At 43.5% G+C, this 25,186-nt stretch overlaps 1 protein-coding gene across 1 annotated transcript in view; it reads right to left on the bottom strand.

The window, feature by feature from the left end:
- Positions 1–25,186, bottom strand: part of LOC126336176 (alpha-(1,6)-fucosyltransferase-like) — a 120,663-nt gene that overhangs the window by 54,722 nt on the left and 40,755 nt on the right. Inside the window, exon 3 of the mRNA XM_049999711.1 lies at positions 3,496–3,673. Within this exon, the coding sequence (XP_049855668.1) occupies positions 3,496–3,673 (178 nt within the window). The remainder of the gene's footprint in view (positions 1–3,495; positions 3,674–25,186) is intronic.

Here is a 25,186-nt window from a genome sequence, read left to right as displayed (position 1 = left end):
ATGCTGTTTGTAGTAGCTTACCCGTACACCTATTTTTTATTCATTGTTAAACCTACTCCTGCTTTACCCCTATTTGATTTTGAATTTATAACCCTGTATTCACCTGATCAAAAGTATTGTTCCTTCTGCCACCGAACTTCACTAATTCCCACTATATCTAACTTGTAACGTATCCATTTCCCTTTTTAAATTTTCTAATCTACCTGCCCGATTAAGGGATCTTACATTCCACGTTCCGATCCGTAGAAAGCCAGTTTTCTTTCTCCTAATAACGACGTCTTCTTGAGTAGCCCCCGCCCGGAGATACGAATGGTGGACTATTTTACCTCCGAAATATTTTACCCAAGAGGACTCCATCATCATTTAATCATACTGTAACGCTGCATGCCCTCGGGAAAAATTACGTCTGTAGTTTCCCCTTTACTTTCAGCCGTTCGCAGTATCAGCACAGCATGGCCGTTTTGGTCAGTGTTACAAGGCCAGTTCAGTCAATCATCCACACTGTTGCCCCTGCAACTGAAACGTACCCTTAGAACAATTGTTCACGACTGTGCTTAAAATGACACACAATATTTTTGGCGCAACGCAATCTGACTTTCAAAAATCCCTACAAAAGAATGGCCCTGACTAACAATAACCTATATCTTTCACAAATCACTTACCTCACAAAAATCTTCGTTACTCGAACTACTGCAATACAGCGAGCGCCACTACTGCCAGCTAACTAAGAGATTCAAACTACGGAAGTCACTAACTACTGATAGGCACAGTTAGCAAACGAAAGATTTTAATAGAAAACAAACAATGTATTTACCTTTATAGTCATAATATATATAGCAGTTCATGATAACAATTCTTACAAATTTCAAAACTCCGCCACAACTACTTAAATACTGCTGCCCCTCTTCAGGAACCACACGTTTGTCTGGCCTCTCAACGGATACCCCTCCGTTGTGGTTGCACCTACGGTACGGCTATCTGTATCGTTGAGGCACGCAAGCCTCCCTACCAACGGCAATCCATGGTTCTTGGGGGGGGATATTAATAATAATGGGCAGATAAGAACATACTTTCAGTTGCGACCCTGTTCCCGACAGGGGCAGCGGCTGATCTCTGCTACTGCTGGTACTTCATCTTTATCCTCTCACTAACACGTACAGGCCCTGAACGACGATGTTCGTGCAACTGGTTTTACAGTCAATATGGGGTATTGGAGTGGAACTTTATTCATATTGGTCCAGAGGAGAGGGGAGGGGCTTCCCGCATTTTTTAAAGCATGCTGTTGGCCAAGATCGGTTGGAGAGGACGACCGGACTGTAATACATTCAACCACCTCATGTGCCTGTGTTGGGCAAGGGTTTCCCAGATGGTCTTTAGGATAACAAGCCTAATGACACTAGAAGTGACATTAACTTAAGATCCTTATCTGGTCTTGTTTTGGAACAGCTATGCTGCTAAAATGCAGAAGAATTAGCGACAATATCTCCTGAAACAGGTACTTACCCATGCAATGCCTTTGAATTTTGGATCCCATTAACACAGAAACGTCGTGACTTTGTCATTAACCACGTCCGTTGCTGATTATAATAAACATGGCTGCAAAAGTACTAAATTAATTGATATATTCGTTATTCTTGATATATTTCATTATTGTTATTATTTCCTAGTTATGCTCAGTTAAAGATCAGAACTGAAATAGTTTTCTTGGTGGCATTGCTTCCTTTTTAGCTTCTTTTCAAAATCTCTTCAAGAATTCGCTTTGTTGTTTCTTACATTCCTCAATCCATTGTTTTCCAGTGGGTCTATAGTTTGCCCATGAGTATGTGATTTGCTACTGGAACCCCAGAGGCTTTCGGTTCGCTGAAGATATCCTGTGTGGCACTGATTTTTAGCAAACCTTGATTAATTCCTTCTAACCAAGTGATTTTTAATCTTATTTTTATTTTATTACATCAAGTAGTTTTTCGGTTAATACAGTGTTGTCATTCTGCATATATGACTTTAGAATGTCAAGCAGCTTCTATGTATTGCGTTAGTGAACTTGTCCATTGCTGTATACATGTGTCCAGTTCTTCTCTCAATCTATATACCATGTATATTAACGGGCCCATAAATTTTTATGAGATTATTCGCTCTTCCCTTTCATTTAATTAATTTTCGAGTGACTGTTCAGAAACATAGTTTCTGAGGCACATATTTCTTCAGACAAAACAACTGTCTTGAAATGCCAAAATTTTGTATTATGGTTTATCAATCGTTCATTGCAGTGATTCCATATTATTCTTTTTGCTTTCTTAAGTCTGCTGGGTCTTTCTCAGTTCGCTTTACTGTCTACTTCAGATGTATATTTTTCATCAAACGAGTCTTCTCGTATGATATTTGCTGGTCCGGTTTTGGATAACATCTCGAGTAACATTTGCGCGTACTTGGTTTGTTCACTAGTGTTACTGAAGATAGTTGTATCGTCAGCAAACCAAGACACTTCACTTTCGTTATATGTTCTGGGGTCACGACGTTTATACCCTCTGTCTCTTTCCTTCGTTCTTTGAAGACTTTTTCTAACATCTTGTTAAACAGAAGCGGGAGTCTTCATCTCTCTTTAAAACCTCTGTACATACTTGGTAAGTTTACCAAGAAACTTCACTTGAGATGTTGTGTGTGTGAGAGAATGGCAGATTACTTTTCTAGTATTCCTGGTTAAACTTCTGTGGTATTCCTTTCTTATCTGAGCTCCTCTAAGGTGTCCAAAAGGGTTTGTCTGTCAACAGAGTCACATAACTTCTTAAAATCCACAAAGGTGACAAATGTGTTGGTAATTCGACAAATCCTTAAGACTGTCTTCAGACGCCAAATCTGCACAGAACACGATCTACAGTTCCCGAAGCCTGCTAGTTACTTATCAGTCAAACGACGTGGTTGCTGGCTTTTGATAAAACCTTTTATGTAACTGGCAGAAGAGACGGGCCTCTGTAGTTGCAACAGATGTACAGCAGTTTTCTTCCAGTCCTCTGAAATCGTTTCAGTTTTACCTATTTCTGCTACGAGTGAATAAACTATTCATATGAGATCATTTCCTTTTATTTGTAAGAGACATCTGTTGTTATGCCATCTTCTATATGCGTTTTGTTATTTTTGAGGAACTGAATTGTCTGTCTTATTTCTTGATTTGTTGGTGGATGACTGTCTGCGGTTGGTGTATGTTTTTCAAAATGTAGTTTTTCCACTGTGGATTCACAGTTCAGTAAATTTTGAAAATAAAAAACTTGTATCACGCAGTTCCCTTTACCATTTTCCTCTTGTTATCTTTTAATTTGACGAAAATAATGTTTGTGGTTTACAGCGACCTAAATCCTAGTCGAATGTAAAGCCTTCAGGCCCTAATCTGGTCAGGTAAAACACAACAACAAAGTAAATAAAATTAAAGAGAATCTGAAAGGTAAACTTAGGAAGATGAAATTTTCTTCTGTCTCAAATCAAATACGTATCTTCTCATACCACCAGGAAAGTCACTTGCATCCAAGTCGTTGCATGTGTTACTGAGTGGCTGGAAAACCTCGTCCCATCTGGTATCCGCGTAGTTCAGAGTGCTGTCCGAGAACACCAGAGTCCTCTCCATCGCATACGCAACAATTAGGCAGTAAGCTGCGTGATGCATCTGGCACCCGAAGCCACACTGCAAAAAAGAACAGAAACATATCGGTCAAGAAAAAATAATTAAATATTGCGTGTACTATATCCTAAAGGTTTACACTTCCGTGCAAGCTACTGTTTATATATTGTGTTTATTTATCACTGCATTGCGGAATCAGGCTACCCAATTCTCCTGGATAACTGTCTCAATTCAGTGAGGGGGTGAGTTTACAAATTTCAAGTAAGCCGTCTCCAACTGAAGCCATCCTTACCCTATTAGATCACGCAGAACTACTACATTATGAGGATCTTGTTTGCTACATTTCACTGTCTGTTAGATGTAGTGTCCGGCCGATTAAGGTGGGGTGATTTAGCGAACTAGACGAGTTGCCACAGGGTGCTGGAGTACGCGGAGGGAAGAAGCCTGTCTGACCCCGAAGTTATCATGAAAACAGTGTTACAATATTAAACATTTATTGCCCACATCATAAAACAGTTGATGTATCGAAGTTCGGGCACATAGTGATGGAAGGAGCGCCATCTGTAAACTCCTGTATGTGCTCACCAACGTCTGTGCCGCAGCCACAATGGTAGCGGAAAAATCAGCGGTAAATAACAATGTCGTCATGAGTACCTTGCACCTAGAGTCATTATGCGATCTCAAAGCAGCGAACAGCTTCCTGATGAAGGTGCACAAATGAAGTGCATCTGCGAGTTCTGCTCACAGTACTTGAAGTCATGCTGATAAGTGCCATTGGCTGTCAATAAGAGAAACTCGTACGCCAGATGTCTGCCACAGCAACAGAGTTGAGTAGCAGCAAAGGCAAGCTTACACAAGGATGGATAGCGACCTGCTCCCAGACACTTGTAGTAAGACCTCGAGAAGACTGGGTGGTGACAGCTCCGATTCCACATCAGTCTTGACTCAGTAGATAGCGCTGAAGCTCGCAGCGACTAAGTCCCTCCAGACATGACTTGCTGTTCCATAGAAGATTGAAGCCAACTAGATGACGAGAGGGTCTCTCGAAAAGATTGCTGCAAGGTTAACATAACTCCATTACAACAGAATTTCTTCTTATCCAGCACAAGCTTGTGTGCTCTTCTACTGTTAGGCCAGATTGACAAAATTTGCCTTGGTTTTATCGTCTGGTCAGTTCTCTTATTCGTTTCAGGATTTCATAACTTCACCTTTAAGATGCTATTTCTGCTGTGTCAGTTTACTGAAAAGTTACGCTTGCATATGGCTTCAGATTTCTCGTGACACTTTGCACAGTCACCATTTTGACGATATCTCTGCACCATCATGATGTCACTCTGCTACGTTGCTGGCTCCAGCGCCTAGGTCATTCAGCCTGTTACAATTGCAGCTGTGTTCAATGCTGCACCATCGACGGTTCTTTCTTGTTGGCATTCCGCCTCGATATCGATCCACTCTGCTCTACCTTTGGTGTTGTCAGGGAAGATCTTTGACTACTTCCTTCCGGCTGTGTACCATTCCCTAAACTTTTAAAAAAATCTGCCTCAAATTTCTCTGAGATGCTTCTGACGCAGTATTGACATACACGCACAGAATGAAATTTATGTAGAGATCTTTATTTCCCACTCACCCTGTCTAGTTCTGATCACATAGTAATCTATTTCAATCACGCACTTAATACTAAAACATTAGTTCAAGGAACTCACATTCTTACATGATACTGTCGTATGTTGAAACATCTGCTCTCCAGTGATTCATACATTCTGCGGTGGTATGTGTTTGTCTTTGGAATGTAGGAAGTCTGGTTTTAAGGTCTCGTTTAGGAGGATTAGAGTCTGGGCTGAAATCATATCTAGCGGCTTTTGTGGCCCGTACAACGTGGGTTGTGTCAGATTTACGACTGTCCTTCCAGTGACAGTAGCTGCAAGACAGAATGTCATACCTGCTGTGTCACAGGTCGTGCCATTGATAATAAATACATCTCACAACTCCATCCATGTTGTACCTCTAGCCTTCCTTGCTCATAGCTATTTACGAACACCGCTTCTAGAGTGAACAACGAAAAAATCAAATGTATGCCTCCTTTCTGAAAATAAGGATATGGTGACATTTCCCTCTGACGTAATGCTACTTCTGTCTCATCCAGTAACACTTGTATTTAACATGTCCACACGTTTCTCTGGACCATCACACAAGTGGAGCCAAAAGACTCTCTCTTTGGCAACCCAATAACTCTCGCGAAGTCATTATTAGAGTTTTCAATACAGTGAATCGTGCTCTCTCCTTACAACAAAAATTCATCGCCAGTCCCAGCCGGTACAAATTAACACATATATTCAGAACATCACCTTCGTTCAGTTGCCTCCCCTTTTCAAAAAGCGTACGTATTCCAGTCACTGTTATGGTCACACAGCTTGACAATACCCTATGACCTATCAATATAACCTGAAAAGTTGTCAGGAAGAAATAGATCCCCAAAATGCAACATCCCGTAATAACAAAATAAACAAGTAGTATAACCTGAATATTTGAAAACATTGATGCATAAAATAATTATTTCACATATTACTTACCAAACATAAACCCACGCGAGTCAGTCATTCTATAACACTGTTTGAGTGCTTATCGCATGTTTTATATTCATTTATCATTGACTTTCTATCTCTCTTCTTGTACCTTGGATTTAAAATCTTGCACTGGTGACAATACTGGTACTTGTGGTAAAACTAAGCTTATCTGTTAGTACTGCGCTGACATCTTAAATTTTCCTGTCTCAGTGTAGTTCACGTCAATGGAATCTATCATTCAAGATCTCTCTTTTTCTCGCTACTGCATTGATAATACTTTCAAATTTCATTAATTTGGTGTTGAGTGCATCTGTTTGTATGTGTGGCCCATCATTCAGACCCTGAGAATGAGGGCATGATATGTGTGCAAATTTGTCCCTTGTCTACAGCAATGGGAGTCAATCTGATCCCTACCTTCTAGTAGAGGGGGTTCCAGGTTTCACGCAGGGCAGTAGGTGGTACAGTTTTTAAAAACATTTTCAGTAGATTTCACAAAATTTTGACGTAAAATATTTGGTAACTAATTATTACTATATGCTTTAACTTGCTGTAACTTTGAATTATAAATTTTATAAAGCAAAGTTGCTTCACTGTTTTGTAAATCGCCATTACTGTGGAACCAATGGGCATTTCCAAAATTTTATTACCAACAGAGACACGAAAGTGGATGGTATGTTCAAAAAGTTGACTACCACTCGTCTACCGTATACTGTCACAGCTACATATTGGTACACTACCTTTTAAGGAGGAATTCCTGAAACTTTTATCTGAATTGGCTGTCATTCAGTGTCATCATTTTATTTATAACCAGAAGGTCATACTGCATATGATTCCAGAAATGTCCGCATATGTTAATAAAGTGATTGAATATCATGTCAATTCCTGCAAGTTCTTGGTAAATATGTCTTAAATTCATATTGCCTGTCTTAAGACGATAATAAGGTATACATTGTCCCTTACCAACTGATTTTCAATCTTATAATACGTCTGGCTCAACTAAAGACCGTCAGCATCCATATGATAGCCAAAACAATAAAAAACTGGAAACCGTAGTAACAGTCATGAGATAGAGTACCTAACATCTCATATCGGGTCTGACACACCTCAAATGACAACCACAACTGTTGAGGACGGCCAAAACCGGCGCCGACGGCAGTCGGAACATCCGCGACTGGAGGGGTCCGTTGAAGCCGAGTCTGGCGGGCACGGACCACAGATGGAACACTCGACTCGGCGCGGACCGATTAGGGAACGCCCAGCTCCTCCCAGGCATAAATACTGGACTCGATCGACCCAAGGACCAGTCTCAGGTAGCACCTGAAGAAGACAGCGAGGCACGCTGTTGAAATATCGTGCGAGAACGACGTGAACATCCGGCTGGATTCCCGAATATCCAAGATGTCAACAGATCGCCGGGAAAGTATGAAGAATTACATCAGAAGACTCTACGGGGAGGAGATGTACCGTAACATCAAGAAGCTGGACAAGCTTCGACAAAGGAAAGGGAGGATGCTGTGTTCTCTCAGTTTCTTGCTGAGATGCCGAGAGGGTGATGTAGTTCCAGTTTTCGCCAGGATCAAGCATCACATTAACTCGAGAGCGGCAAACAGGATCAAACACCGAGCTAGTCTCGCTCTGGTTAGAGAGAGAGTGCGCGACCTGCGCCACCGATTGGATTTGACAATCAGGGAACTGCTGTATCTTCACCTAACTTTAGCAGCCTCCTTAACCACTCAAGACTGGGACCAGGTTGATGGTGCCTCCTGGTCTCTAGCAGAATGCACCAGCAAGAAGTCAATGGCACGCCAGCTAGCCAAGTTTGAGCGCCTCAACAACAAGGTGCAACAGACTGGACACACGCACAGTGGTCAATCTAACTGACAAGAAGCTCGATGAGACCACCTTAAAAGTACTTAGCAAAGGCCTCAATTTCGTAGTGACCCCTAGAAACGTTCCTGTCACAGCCTTTGTCAGTGCAGTTGAGCAAGTGGCCATCAAGCTTCCTTCTAGTGTGGCCGAAGAGATCCGAAGAGAAACCTGCAGGGCGCTCACCAAGACCAAGCCACCCAAATCCAACATTTCAGGTGATGAAAGGGTGGCACTGAGGCGACTCCGGGAGGATGACAGCATTGTGGTGTTGCCCGCAGACAAGGGGAACTCCACAGTCATCCTACAAAAAACAGAATCTGACAGAAAGGTGCAACAACTTCTGGAGGATCCTGCATACAGGTCAATAGCCAGCGACCCTACAGAGAAAGTGGACAAAAAGACCAGGGCTCTGTTGAAGGAGACAGGCCTGCCTGAACAAGTCATCAAGAAGCTGCGTCCCAAAGCCCCAACACCCCCTAGACTTAATGGACTCCACAAGATTCACAAGGATGGGGTTCCACTGCGACCTATTGTCAGCAATATTGGTGCAGCAACTTACCCTACTGCGAAATACCTGAAGAAGATGTTGACACCACATGTAGGTAAATGTGCACATCACATCTGGAACTCAGAGGATTTCCTACATCGACTGGGCCAGCAACACATCACAGACACAGACATCATGGTTAGTTTCGATGTGGTGTCTCTCTTTACACGTGTACCACTGAAGGAGTCACTTGAGCTTATTGGAGAGAAGTTCGATGGGGCTCTCCTTCACCTGTTCAGGCATGTACTGACATCGACGTACTTCCTATATGGGGGTCAATTTTATGAACAAACAGAAGGGGTGGCGATGGGTAGCCCTCTATCACCAGTGGTGGCCAACCTATTTATGGAAAGGTTTGAAGAGGAAGCACTCTCTTCAGCCAGATATCAACCCAAGTGCTTCTTTAGGTATGTGGATGATACCTTTGTCATCTGGCCCCATGGTAGAAGGAAGTTAGATGAGTTCCTGCTACATCTGAACTCTTGCCATCCAAACATTAAGTTCACAATGGAAATGGAGAAGGATGGAATACTTCCATTCTTGGATGTTCTGGTGAAGAGAAAGGGAGATGGCACATTTGGACACAGTGTGTACCACAAACCTACGCACACTGACTTATACCTTCAAGCCAGCAGTTGCCACCACCCGGCACAGAAGAATGGAGTGCTCAAAACACTGGTCCACAGAGCACAAACTCTGTCAGATCCTGATAGTCTGGCCACAGAAATAGAACACTTACAATCAGTGTTCAGCAGGAATGAGTACTCCTCTAGAGATATCCAGAAGGCACTTCAACCTGCCAACCGGCCAAAGGATCCAGAAGAAGAACCAGAAGAGGCAAAGAAGATGGCATACTTGCCATATGCCGGACCTATCTCTACCAAGATCAGCAGGATTCTCCAGAAATATGACATCAGGAGCATATTTTGCCCACCCACAAAAATTGGGGCTATGCTGGGGACTGTAAAAGATGACCTGGGGCTACGCAAGCCAGGTATTTACAACATACCATGCCAGTGTGGGATGTCATACATTGGCCAGACCACCAGAACTGTGGACATCAGGTGTAAAGAACACCAGAGACATACCAGACTCAGGCAGGCAACTAAATCAGCCATAGCAGAGCATTGTCTGAAACTTGGTCATTCAATAGATTACAATGACACCAAGATTGTGACACAGACCTCAAGATATTGGGACAGTGTCATTAAAGAAGCAATTGAGATTAAGGTCACAGACAATCTAATCAACCGTGACTCGGGATACCAAATCAGCACTGCCTGGAATCCAGCGCTTGAGCTTGTGAAAACTCAACGCAGGACACTCCAGGATTCAGCAAGAAATATAAGTGGAGACCGAGGGAACAGCCGTGAGACAAGGTGTTGGACATTAGAGACCAGATCTGACACACCCCAGGTCATGAACTCGACTTCAGAAGACGGCCAGGCCGGGCGCGGACGGCGGAGGGAACACCGTCCACCAGAGAGGGACAATGTAGCCGCGTCTGGCGGGCGCGGACCTCAGATGGAACACACGACGCGGCGCGGACCGATTAGGGAGCGCCCAGCACGCAACAGAAGTGGAAACCGTAGTAACAGTCATGAGATAGAGTACCTAACATCTCATATCGGGTCTGACACACCTCAAATGACAACCACAACCGTTGAGGACGGCCAAAACCGGCGCCGACGGCAGTCGGAACATCCGCGACTGGAGGGGTCCGTTGAAGCCGAGTCTGGCGGGCACGGACCACAGATGGAACACTCGACTCGGCGCAGACCGATTAGGGAACGCCCAGCTCCTTCCAGGCATAAATACTGGACTCGATCGACCCAAGGACCAGTCTCAGTTAGCACCTGAAGAAGACAGCGAGGCACGCTGTTGAAATATCGTGCGAGAACGACGTGAACATCCGGCTGGATTCCCGAATATCCAAGATGTCAACAGATCGCCGGGAAAGTATGAAGAATTATGAAGAATTACAAATAAAAAACTGGTTATCAGATGCCAGTTTTCCACTAAAACACTGTGAAAGACAAGTACATTGTTTGGCTTCACATTCATTGGTCGTGGAATATCATTGCTTTCATTGAATATTTGATAGGATACTCCATCAGAACCACACAAAATCTCCAGTAATAGGTGGTATTTGGGCACAAATAGTGATTGAAAATTTATGTAAGTGTTCAAAGAAGAAATGTAGACTGAAGCACCAGCTAGACGAAAGCACTCCACCAGGCGAAATGTTCTTTTGGTATCACAAAATCATGGATTTTAGAGTACCAGGTAGAATTCGCGATCCAACTCTACTCCCACACTGGGATATTTAGTGCCATATTTTCTTAGACTGGAAATTCCAGGAAAAAATACGGCTGACATTGCAGTTCCAGGAAAGCTGGCTTTGCTCTTCCCATACATACATTGCTCTCCTAGTATTGTGTTGTTTATCCCAGTGGAGATGTGAAGCTTTATGTGCCAATGTAAGCAATGGCGTATTGTAAAGTACCCAACTGGTGATGCCTATTGATGCAGTTTACTTAACAATGTTTCCTTGGAAACAGAAAGAGATGCATCTCCATTCACTGACCACAGCAATTCCTGTTTGGTTTGAAACAGATTATCAGTGACAAGACATGACACTTGCAACCACTGCATGTCAGTTAGGATCGTTTTTTACCACCACTGTAATTACGCCACGTTTCGTATCTGTTAGTTCTACACCTTTAATCGTAGAGATGTTGGAAAGTCCCTGATGCCACCCTGACAAATCGAGTAGCTTCATTCACTGCGTGGTCATGGCATGACCAAAGACGATTGCTGCTTTCTGTCATTCTGTTATATCTGCAAAGACACCCACTTTAAAGCACTGATTCCATACAGTCGACTTACACGTACACAACACTTCACTACCATGACTTACGTTAGTGATGGAATGTCACATGACCACATGGTACCACTTCTATACGACTTACAACGCTTCAAAGTGTCCAGTGTTCTTTTTTAAGTTTCAACTAATATTTGGTCAGTTGAGTTTATTGTCGAAGTTTTCCGTTTATCTAAAACTAAGCAGTTACTTATAGGATATTTGCATGGTGTATCACACATTCTTGAATTGTTATTGAAATGATGGAGTAATCTTTGTTAGGAATGTTACATCAAGCCACATCCCACTTACCTCAACTTCATAAAATTCTGGGATTACGCATTAGGTGTGATTTAAAGTGGAATGATCATATAAAGTTGATCGTCGGTAAAGATGCTAGACTGAGATTCATTGGAAGAATCCTAAGGAAATGCAATCCGAAAACAAAGGAAGTAGGTTACAGTCCGCTTGTTCGCCCACTGCTTGAATCCTGCTCATCAGTGTGGGATCCGTACCAGATAGGGTTGATAGAAGAGATACAGAAGATCCAACGGAGAGCAGCGCGCTTCATTACAGGATCATTTAGTAATCGCGAATGCGTTATGGGGATGATAGATAAACTCCAGTGGAACTCTCTGCAGGAGAGACGCTCAGTAGCTCGGTACAGGCTTTTGTTGAAGTTTCGAGGACATACCTTCTCCAAAGAGTCAAGCAGTATATCGCGCCCTCCTACGTATATCTCGTGAAGGGACCATGAGGATAAAATCAGAGAAATTGGAGCCCACACAGAGGCATACCGACAGTCCTTCTTTCCACGAACGATACGAGACTGGAATAGAAGGGAGAACCGATAGAGGTACTCAAGGTACCCTCCGCCACACACCGTCAGGTGGCTTGCGGAATATGGATGTAGATGTAGATGCAGATATAAGAAAATGTTGAAACGTTGCATCTGCAATGTTCACCACCAACATTGGGTTTGCAGTGCTATTAACCATCTAATGAACAAGTATAGCTCTTGTAGGTCTTAAAGCTGAGTGTGTACGTTTGATAGTATCAGAGGTGATGGAGCACCAGTATATTCACACATTATAGATCATGGACATCTCAAAGACGAGTAGTGCAAATAAGCCCTGTTATGCGGTCGGCCTAACTACATTCTTTATGTTTACTTGTGGGAGCAAGTCAGGTTTATGGTTAGCCATGTCCTAATATCCTGTCGCTTCTTCTATGCTGCATTCTCCTCGTATTCCCTTCCTCGCCGGCTTTGAAGGGTCTCATTTCTTATACGTTCACTTAATTTTCAAGATCCTTCTGTTACACCACATCTAAAACGCTGTAGTCTTTTTTCACATTTTCCCACACTCTTTGAGTCACTTCCTAATATTACTTTGCTGTAGATATACATTCCCACAAATGCTTCATGAAACGTACTGTTGTTCCATGGATCTTCTTTCAGCGTCAACATCTGTTGCTACAATTGGTTTCCCCGTTGCACTGGTATCGTTTGTGATTGGGGAGATAGAAGTGTTAGAAATGGTCATTTCGCGTAGTGGTGGTCATCAGGATACAATCTATCTATTTTGCATCAATCTATTTTCAAAAGCAAAAAAACCGAGATAGTTTTGTAACATTCTACAGCTTTTACGAATATTTTCGAATCTTCGAGAATGTTCTCGAACGTTCTAGAATCAACATGGATGTAGCATATTACACTGATGTGTAACCTAGAAGAATCATCTTAATCAGTGGGTTGTGAGACGTAGTAAAGTCAGGGAAACAATTCATCGCCGTATTTAGAAAGAACATACATAAAGAAAGGATGTATATTTGAACCAACTATTTTAGCAATAAGAAAATCACACAATACAGTAAATATATTAGCGAATACAAACTGCAATATCAGAGCAAGATAAAATATTTAAATCCAGTGACCAAGACGAAAGCCTAAATTTCTGAACAGCTCTGCTGAATTCGTTAAGTGTCCGCAGAACACTACATAGAAAAGTTTCTAGCCAACGTTATCGGAGCGAAAATATTAACGAAAAAGAAAAAGGCAAATTAGTATTCATACCACAAATACCTCTCATTTCACCCAAATTACTATTCAAATTTAAAAGGCCCAAATTTTCGATTATAACACCTTACTAGGACCACCAATAAATCACAAACGTATACATTCTACTATTGTGGAATGAATTTAAAACAATCGTACTGAGCACTCTTGAAAATTAGTTATCTTTGCACCCAAATGCACCAGACAAAGTGTAGTTGTTTATAAGAAATTCGGCACTGTGCAAACAAGAAGCTATTTTTTCCATGTTAGCAGAAATGTAGTGGGCTTTATGGACACAAAATGACCTTGAACTGCTAGCTCGCCTATTGCTGGGTCAGGGCTGCAGCGAATGAGGATGGCTGGAGAAGGATGATGTCAACTTTCTCCAACCCTTCCCTTCTAACAAACCACACCACTTTCTTGGAAACAGGCCATTCAGGGAAGTAAGCCAACATACACACATATTTAGATTTCCCAATGACAGTCCAGTATCTTATCACCATAAAAAAGGAAACAGCCAATATGTATGTACCTCATAATTGGCCATCTTGTTCTCTGTGCCTCACTTGGTGCCCAAATACCATCAGAGTTCGGACTTTGTACTCTGCTTAGTGTAAGGAACAATAGACTTCAAATTAAATATCGCATTGTCATTCTCACATCTAGACACTCATGCGTTATTGTTCCATAGCAGTAAAAAATACATATGGACACTTATTCGTACTATTGGGTTAATTTACAGATTAAGGAACACTTCACACCTAAAACATGATTTCAGTGTTTCATATTGAGTGTCACAATAGTATTACCACGTATAAATTTTTTGTAACATTTATCAAAGTACTTAAACATTTGTTCTGTAACAGTAAAAAACATACATTAATCACTTATTGGCACAACTGATGCAACTTGTACTTTATGAAGATGGAAATATCATCACCAGCCATGTTTAGAAGTTTTTCAGTAATGCTTCACGTGATGCAGTATTATTTTACGAGATATGAATGAATGCGACATGTTCTACACTAGAAAAGAAATTCGTGTTACTGAATAACTAACATAGATTTATTGTTATTTTCAATCTTAGCCTACTGCAGGTAATGTTCCACTGGTGTTAATAAACGAACTTTCAGGAAGATTGCGAGATTTACCAATCAGAACTATGGTATGAGGGCTTTCACAGACGTGCTCATATTATACCTCCTGCCCCTATCATTGCCACCTGCTAACTAATATCAACAGATACTTCAAGCTAAGACCTATAACTTGGTTTAACTAACGTCACATTTCCAGATAGTTCAGCACAACAAAGGATATTAAAAATTCTTAATTTTTGGGGGTTCTTTAATGTGCTGAATCACGTAAAGACATATTTCCGTATTGGACTAGTATATCTACAGAAAGCATCATATACAACATTATAAATTTGTAAACAATTAGATCAATATGACTGCTGTCTGGCTTGCAGCAAAGGGCTTGCTGTACCACTACAAGCAGCAGTACTGGTAATGTTTTTGAACAAGATTCCACACAGAGGAAAGATAGATGTCTGCTCGCAGATGGGAATTCAATCTATGCATCATAGTTAAATAGAGTAGATAGTCACAGTGGGTCTAGATTCAAAAGGATGCTTATCTCAATACCAGATACGACTTCTAGGGCTAAAGGTTATGGGGAATCCCCATATGGGGAACCCCCGACCTGCCCAACTCCCTGAACTAATTGTATGTGATGGTCAAAGTTCCACTCTCTGCCCTTCACTCCTCCCATTCTGCCTGGACCAGTAAGAATCAAGCTCCCAATGCCCACACCAACTTTTATTACTACGGTAATTGTGTGGGTATCGGTAATTGTGTGGGCATTTCCATTTGAGGAAATGATCGCCAGCAGCTGAGTTATCATACTTGGTAGCAAATATCATCATTTGTGGGGTAAAATACTTGCACATTACATTCTCTGGCTGAATTATTATAAATTAATAACACCATGGCGTGGTCTTAAAAATTTGTTAATTTTCACGTAACTTAAGAGGTAAGATACTTTGACACTACAGCGTGAGGCTGAATTAAAAAAATGTCGTGGCCCATTCTGCAGTGCGAAAGAAAATGAAAGTCCAACCACTCCTCCACGCTAATTGTGTGGCAGAGCTTTATCCTACCTGGAAAAGGTAGCCAATATTACTGTAATTAATAGTCCAAAATGGCTGCTGACAAGTTTCATATCGTAATTAACACAATTAGCAGTGTAGTGTTGGAAATTTTCTGTAAGCACTCCCACCTCCAGATGTAATTTGTTGGTAGGCAATATTATTGTAGTTATTGTTCCCAAACGACTGAATACAAGTTCCATATCTTAATTAAGACAATTAGCAGTAAATTATTGGCATTTTTCTGTAAACATCCCGCCTCACAATGTAATTTATTGTAGTTATAGCAATTTTCCAAATACACACATTTCCATTCTAAAATACATGTAAATATAATGTTAACCAAACACTGCAGCATATTATTTAACATATTATGTCAATATCCCAAATCAAACAACTTCTGCAATACATTATTTTACTATAAATATGGTCTTGCTGGTACTTCAAATGTTTAACAAATGCCACAGATCTATAACACCAATATTGAGCATTAAACTACTTTCATATTGCATTCTCTTATGCTAAGAATTTAAATTATGAACAGGGGCCACAACAAGATATTTAAAAATACACTCCTGGAAATGGAAAAGGAACACATTTACACCGGTGTGTCAGACCCATCATACTTACTCCGGACACTGCGAGAGGGCTGTACAAGCAATGATCACACGCACGGCACAGCGGACACACCAGGAACCGCGGTGTTGGCCGTCGAATGGCGCTAGCTGCGCAGCATTTGTGCACCGCCGCCGTCAGTGTCAGCCAGTTTGCCGTGGCATACGGAGCTCCATCGCAGTCTTTAACACTGGTAGCATGCCGCGACAGCGTGGACGTGAACCGTATGTGCAGTTGACGGACTTTGAGCGAGGGCGTATAGTGGGCCTGCGGGAGGCCGGGTGGACGTACCGCCGAATTGCTCAACACGTGGGGCGTGAGGTCTCCACAGTACATCGATGTTGTCGCCAGTGGTCGGCGGAAGGTGCACGTGCCCGTCGACCTGGGACCGGACCGCAGCGACGCACGGATGCACGCCAAGACCGTAGGATCCTACGCAGTGCCGTAGGGGACCGCACCGCCACTTCCCAGCAAATTAGGGACACTGTTGCTCCTGGGGTATCGGCGAGGACCATTCGCAACCGTCTCCATGAAGCTGGGTTACGGTCCCGCACACCGTTAGGCCGTCTTCCGCTCACGCCCCAACATCGTGCAGTCCGCCTCCAGTGGTGTCGCGACAGGCGTGAATGGAGGGACGAATGGAGACGTGTCGTCTTCATCGATGAGAGTTGCTTCTGCCTTGGTGCCAATGATGGTCGTATGCGTGTTTGGCGCCGTGCAAGTGAGCGCCACAATCAGGATTGCATACGACCGAGGCACACAGGGCCAACACCCAGCATCATGGTGTGGGGAGCGATCTCCTACACTGGCCGTACACCTCTGGTGATCGTCGAGGGGACACTGAATAGTGCATGGTACATCCAAACCGTCATCGAACCCATCGTTCTACCATTCCTAGACCGGCAAGGGAACTTGCTGTTCCAACAGGACAATGCACGTCCACATGTATCCCGTGCCACCCAACGTGCTCTAGAAGGTGTAAGTCAACTACCCTGGCCAGCAAGATCTCCGGATCTGTCCCCCATTGAGCATATTTGGGACTGGATGAAGCGTCGTCTCACGCGGTCTGCACGTCCAGCACGAACGCTGGTCCAACTGAGGCGCCAGGTGGAAATGGCATGGCAAGCCGTTCCACAGAACTACATCCAGTATCTCTACGATCGTCTCCATGGGAGAATAGCAGCCTGCATTGCTGCGAAAGGTGGATATAGACTGTACTAGTGCCGACATTGTGCATGCTCTGTTGCCTGTGTCTATGTGCCTGTGGTTCTGTCAGTGTGATCATGTTATGTATCTGACCCCAGAAATGTGTCAATAAAGTTTCCTCTTCCTGGGACAATGAATTCACGGTGTTCTTATTTCAATTTCCAGGAGTGTATAAAACCTGGCTACATACCAAATCTGGGTCATCCCTACTTTACTAGGATGTGTGACAGTGTGTGTGTGTTAAAGTGGGTGAGTTGTGTTATTGGCAGAAATACTATAACGTAATGAAATCACGGAATTTTCTATAAGCTCCAAAGTATGATCACCACCCAATATTCCAAAAATACACATAGGTAAGTATGAGATGGTTAAGTGTTTAGCAATTTCTGCACTGTATTAAATAAAGAAAAACACGCTCTTGCTAAGTACAAAGTTAAGATTATCCCTGCTTTAGCAGTAAGTGCATCGCTTAAAGGTCCCCCACCACTCCCAGTGCGTGCATGTATAACGGTGGAAAAGTTCAAATCTGTGTGTTTACAACAAACCGCTAAATGTATACAATAAGCAACTGTCGATATTAAATAAAAAGATCCCGTAGTATGTGTAAACTGTAACGTCACTGTTAGAGCGACCACAGCAGACTTTTAAATAACGACTGAAGATCCGAAGTATATACTTTCACACACACTCATTCACAACACATCTCTAAAGGTATACTGTAAACAATATACACCACTATCACTAGTGTTTGAAGGGAATGGAATAGACAGTCATTGTATTTTAATGAAAGTTTAAAAAATGCCATATGAAGTCCCATATGGTCTGCATGACTCTCACCACAACACAGTGCTCTACTGTGGCCCATGTAGTCATGGTGGAATAAGTGACATTCTCTAGAGCTACCACTGTGTATCTGAGACAGCCAACCCCTCTGTGCTTTATGTATATGCAGCATCTAGCCCACGTAAGCACCAGAAGGCTTATATCTGCAATCAACTATCCTCAACTAGCAGACAATACACATGCTGCCCCTGCCAGTAACTGACAGAAAACGTCCTACACATAACTCAGAGGTGCACCTGCTTCCTTCAGATTAAAATTGCACCACTTCATATTGACACTTTCCCGCCAGCAGCACCCACACTAATGACGTTAGGCTAGTGTCTGTGCTACCAGAAGCAGCCAATGGGCACTGTATGCACCCAGTCTTAAAAACAACCTTCTTTTTTCTACAAGTCTCTCTAAATAACGACAGTATTTTGCAGCAGCGACATTAATAAAGTCATTGCATCACAAGTGAGAGTGGACCATCATTTTACTATTACTTTTTATTTTCCTACGATCTCCACATGGATTGAAGAATCGCTGTAGATTGTCGATCCTCATTGAATAAGAATACGTAAACCACATATGTAATCTGGTCTTGAACGCTGGAAATGCTTAGGCATCCACACACGTTAATTTACACATGTTTTATTTCACAGAATTCCATGGCTACAACAAGTAATTTTGCGGTAACCTTCAATTCAGTCATTGCTTTGTCAGCCATACTGCAGTCCTGGTAGTACAGACGACTTGCACCTTCTACTTTTTAGCTATGTGATGCTGTCAGGATGAAACCACATATGCCATTTAGTGCATCTGTGAACTGATGGATTTGCCCACGCCATCTTCCAGCGTAAGTCTTTGTATTTAATCTGGCATAGGGTTTTCTTCTGAATGTTTCTGATTAGTGTCTTTGTCGTCTTTCATGAGAAATGCTCTCTAATACATGCTTTGTGGTCTGTACAACTCAGGATATAGTTGCTGTTATCCATGTGTTACCTATATTTCTATCAGAATACCTCCTTTCAATCCTTAGTATTCCCTGTGAGTATGAAAGTGGAATGCCTGAAAACCAATGAAGTCCATATACCATAATATCTTGGAGTTTATTTCGTTACCCAACTACCTGTTGCGCCTCTTCCTGAACGTGTACCTGTAGATCAGAGCAAAGAGCAAACTTCTAAGGGTTATTGGCAGGCTAGCAAATAAGAAAACAATTTCCTCACACACAATATTAATTTCTGCATTTACAGTAACACACAGAAAACAGCTTTATATTTGCTTGCAGTAGTTTTAATAACATTCTACTTACTTTTTTAACTAATAATTTAAATAACTATTAGAATTATGGCCAGAAAAACCACAGTCGTCTGGCCACAACTGTGGACGCCTTGACTGCTCTGGCAGATGGCTCATTGGAGCTACAACATATGAAATATTAGTTCACTTCATTACATGAATGAATAAAAAGATGTACTTAACTTGATACAATCGTTTACCACAGGATTGCTTGATAATTTACAACTTTAATTGACTATTACATCATCGCTTGGTAAACAAATTAACAAAATGTCCTCTAGAAGTACAATGTTCAGCATTTACAAAAGTACATTTCCATCTGAGTCTTGGGTAACTCTTTAGTCCTACGTGATAGATGCAGACTGCCTCAGCTGAAGTTATGAACTGGGCTAGGATGCTTCTAAGCTTGGCTCTGTATTGACCTCTGTGTTAGGGTGCTGCTGTGCTGAGGGAAAAGCTATGTCTTCTTTAGCCTCTCCCATTCATCATTGCGGATTGCACGCAAGGCATCGCTAATGTATGGTTACTGACGTGCATTCGCGACTTTGGTGCGGTGTCGCGATCTTTCCGTGATACGACACATCCAGTTCTATGTCAGGCCAGTAATTTGACAAGTACAAAGAAGGTATGTTCGAAAAATTCCAATATATATATATATTTGATTTTTTCCTGTAAAATACTTCTTTTATGGCACTGACAATTACTGCTGCTCCTTCCTCCAATATTCTGGCCGATAGAATTCAAGTATTTTAGTTTTCACCGTTATTTCTGTACAAAACCACGATTAAAACATGTTCTCGTCGTCCTGAGTGTATATTGGCAGCTCTCTGCGGCTGATAGGTCATCGCCAGCATGATGGGATCATTGTATCACATATCATCCTGCTAGACATGTCCACACTTTCGTTTGTACTATGTATTGTGAAAGCCTATTATCTACAAAGAAATATTAACACTGAAATAAATATGGGTCTCCCACACACTGGAGATGAAACAGGTTAGCAACTCACAGAGTATAGTTTGTTTATTATGTGTTTATCTGTGTGGGCTGCGATTCTAGATTGTCTACTGTGCCTATTTCAAAGCATGTGTATTTGGCTTATTTTAGTTTCTTATGAATACGGATGTTTTGAAAACGGACACAATATCCGAAGGTAGTCACCACCAATAAACAAAGATTACTTTTTAATGTGGTTTTGGCTGCAATTCCAACCATTTATTTCAAATTATGAGATGTTATTGTCCCCACCATTACGAAAAATATATTTTAAAGTGGCTATTTATGTAGTCATACAGCAGTAGCAAAATAGTCTCATTCGACATTAATTTAACAGATATATATTAACGTCACATACCAGAGCGCTAATATATGTATGTCTGCACTTAGAATTCGATATTTATGTATAGGTACTGTTGTGGTTGGCAGGAGAGCCAACACCGTGTTACTAGAGGAGGCCGAAAGGCACGCGTTTTAGCTCACGGAGGCTGGCGTGAGGTCTGGAACAGGACAAGGAAATTAGAATTTAGAAACAACGGACGTAGCTGGTGGAATACTTAACTTTAATCCATTAATGACGAACGTCGGTTTGGACGGTACGTAGTTCACAATATCAATAGTACGGATACTGGCGTCTTGCTAGGTCGTAGCAAATAACGTAGCTGAAGGCTATGCTAACTCGGCAATTGAGAGCGTATTTAGTCAGTGAACCATCGCTAGCAAAGTCGGCTGTACAATTGGGCGAGTACTAGGGAGTCTCTCTAGACTAGACTTGCCATGTGGCGGCGCTCGGTCTGCAATCACTTATAGTGGCGACAGGCGGGTGCGACGTATACTACCTGACCGCGGCCAATTTAATGGTTACCACCTAGCAAGTGTGGTGTCTGGCGGTGACACCACATTCCTCCCCCGCAAATCGGCGTACGGTTGAGGCATAAGGCTTCCGCCCGCCGTGGGGAGGACCGCATGTTGACGTATGCGACGAGGTGGGGAGCCTAACAACAGGCGAGGCTGTGCCTCTCGCACCCTGCCAATCGGAACGCGGGGAGCTAGGAAACGCCTGAAAACCTGCACCAGGGTGCACTCCAACATGCGGTGCATGCGCCCGTAGAGAGAGCGGATGGGCCGAAGTGTCGACCTCCATCGGGCCGGGCACCCGACGGGCGAAGACGGCATATGGTCCGGAGCGGGCAAGAGTTCCATGTCGGAGGACAACTGGTCACGGGAAGCGATCGACGGCGCGTGACCCAGGGAGGCGCCCGGCGGTAGCAGCGACGCGTCGACTGCGGGCGTCGCCGGCGGGAGAACAGGCGGCGGCGGTGGCGGCGGCGGCGGTGGTGGCGGCGCGTCGCCATGGGGCAAAATGGAGGGCAGCGTCGGTAACACCTGGGGCAGAGGCGAGCCAGTAGATGGGTCCCCGGGTGCTGACCGGACGGCACCGTCGCTGAAAGCAGATGGCGAGCCGGAGATCCCGTGCGCCGACAGAAACGCAGCTGATTGAGATGCCGACGCACCTCACCAGAGGCCCCCAAAACCAGACACATAGCGCGGCCGAGGCAGCGAAGTATGCACCCTTCGAGCCAATGCCGTGAACCTCGATAGTGGCGATAGTAGACAACGTCGCCTGGAGCAAAAGCAGGTGTCTGCCGCTGCACAGGAACCTGATGCGGCGGATGTAGCAAAGACATAAAGGTTCGATGATGACGACCGTGGAGCAACTCAGCCGGCGAGCGACCATCTCGAGGCTGAGAGAGATAAGAGGACAAAAAGAGCAATAACGCGTCCTCCCGAGAATGCGACTCTTTCATCTTCAACATCTGTGACTTGAAAGTCCTGACCAATCGTTCAGCGGCACCGATGGACTGTGGCGAAAACGGCGCGTACGTCAGATGTTGAATACCATTGGCCTTTCAGAATGCCTGAAAGTCTGCTGACATGGATTGTGGGCCATTGTCGGAAACAATCGTCTGTTGAAGACCCTCAATGCAAAAGATAGCGGATAACGCTTGGATGGTGGCAGATGATGTCGTGGAAGACATCCGAACAACAGAAGGAAAATTACTGAATGAATCTACCACAACCAACCATCGAGCATTTCAGAATGGACGAGCAAAATCGATGGTAAGCGTTGCCAAGGGGATGTGGCTTTTGGCCACCGAAAGAATTTCCTCGGTGGGGCTGATTGTTGTTCGGCACACACCATGTAAGAAGAGCACATATTCGTAATTGCGGCATCGATTCCGAACCAAGTACAGTGCTGACGAGCAAGTTGTTTCGTTCTCACTATACCCCAATGTCCTTGGTGGAGAAGCTGTAAGACAGAGGACTGTAACGAACGTGGTACTACGACTCTGGACTGATCATTATCAGAACGCAACAGCAAAACACCACGTCGAACAAACAGTCTCTTCTTGTGAGCAAAAAATCGGCGAACCAACAGGTCCCCGATCCGTGACTTTGACAAGGGCCATTGCGTAGCAACAAAACGCAGAACGGGAGCTAGGACAGGGTCGGTAGCCGTGCCTGTGGCTACACGACGAAAATCAATCGGAAACCATTCGACCACGTCATCGGTTTCCGAATCAATGATCATGCAAGCAAGTTCGGAGGAATCGAATGCCCTATCCTCAGCAACAGGCAAACGGGACAACGCATCGGCGTTTCCGTGCTTAGCAGTGGACCGATACAAGATATCGTAGCAGTACTGCGAGAGGAAAATAAACCAGCGAATGAATTTCTGCGCTGTACGTGGAGGTACCGGCTTGGTCGGATGAAAAAGCGATGCCAAAGGTTTGTGGTCTGTGATTGTGGTACAGGGACACCATACAAGAAGTCATGAAACTTTGTAACACCAAATACGAGAACCAATGCTTCTTTCTCGCTGTGTGAATAATTTCTTTGAGCAGACGAGAGCAATTCGGACGCAAAGGCAATAGGGCGATCGTGCGTTTCATCTTTGTGCGCAAGCACAGCACCGATCCCGAAATCCGATGCATCCACCATCAACAAAATGGGCTTCCGGGGATCGAATGGCTTAAGACAAGTATAGGGAAGCAAAGCCGATTTCAACTGGCGAAACGCGCGTTCGCATTCCGTCGTCCAGACGAACGGAACACCTTTACGGCGTAAGCGATGAAGCGGAGCTGAAATGGAAGAGGCATGCGGCACATAGCGGTGGTAGTAATTTATTTTCCCAGCACACTCTGTAGCTGCTTCAAATTCGGCGGCGACGGCAAGTCTTGTATGGTACGGAGATGCGTTGGACAGGGATGTATGCGTTGGGCATTGAGTACATGTCCCAAGTATGGCAAGTCACGTGCAAAAAACACACATTTGTTCTTCGGCAAGCGTAGACCATTTTGTCGCAAGACCTGAAATAATGTTCTGAGATTGGCCAAATGTTCATCTTCCGTCTTTCCGGAGATAACAATATCGTCCAGATAATTTGCTACAGTAGGGACCGACGCACAAACTGTTTGTAGATATTGCTGAAACAATGCAGGGGCGGATTCACACCCGAATGGCAGCTGTTTGGATTGATACAACCCAAGATGCGTGTTAACCACCAAAACGCGCTGGGATTCTTCGTCCACCGGTATTAGCAAGTACGCCTGCTAGGACCAACTTCGAGAAATATTTACCCGGGTACAGTTTGTCAAAAAGATCTTCTGGGCAGGGTAAAGGAAAAGTTGCAATCACTAGTTGTGGATTCACTGTTGCCTGGAAGACCACACAAAGTCTCAATTTGCCGGAAGGTTTTGGCAAAATTACTAAGGGTGATGCCCAGAGAGAAGCGTGCACACGTTCAATTACACCTTGTGATTCTAAATCGTGTAATGTTTTTGCGACCTGATCACGCGATGCGTGGGGAACATTGCGCGCTCTGAAAAATTTCGGTTGCGCGTTTACTTTCAATTCCAAATGTGCTTTATAGTTCTTAGCGCAACCGAGGCCCGGTGCAAAAATGTCTGCAAATTTTTCACATTGACGAGAAACACTATGTGAGGGCACAGTCTGGTTCACTGATAGGACCTGATTTACTATAGACAAGTTAAACAACTGAAATAAATCGAAACCAAACAAGTTCACTGCAGAAGAAGAACGAAGGACGTAAAATGACACAAGTTTTGTTTTTCCTTTGTATGTTGCAAGAAGGCTTCACTGTCCTACCACAGGGATCTCTTGACCTGCATAGGTGGTTAACTGAACATTTGCGGCACGCAACGGAGGTGTGCCCAGCAGTTTGTAAGTGTCGTGATTGATCAGTGAAACTGCAGCTCCGGTATCAAGCTGGAATGGTATCACTATTCCGTTAATGTCCAAGTCTACAAAAACTTTATTGTCCTGCTGACGACAAGAAAGACTGACTCGTGCAACGTGAACTGACACTGGTACATAATCACTTGCGACTTGACGGGAGTTCCGGCGATGTCGACGCACACTATTTTTGGGACGAACACAGTCACTGTTAGAGATAGTGGCACTGGGCGGAGTGGAATGAACTACATGAATTTCCATGGGCGAAGTTTCGCGAGTCTGAGTATCCATGGTTCGATTCCGATTCCGGCGCGAAGCAAAGGGCCTGGAACG

Source organism: Schistocerca gregaria, chromosome 1, assembly GCF_023897955.1.
Source record: "Schistocerca gregaria isolate iqSchGreg1 chromosome 1, iqSchGreg1.2, whole genome shotgun sequence".
Lineage (NCBI taxonomy): Eukaryota > Metazoa > Arthropoda > Insecta > Orthoptera > Acrididae > Schistocerca > Schistocerca gregaria.
This window is presented reverse-complemented; position numbering and strand designations above follow the sequence as displayed.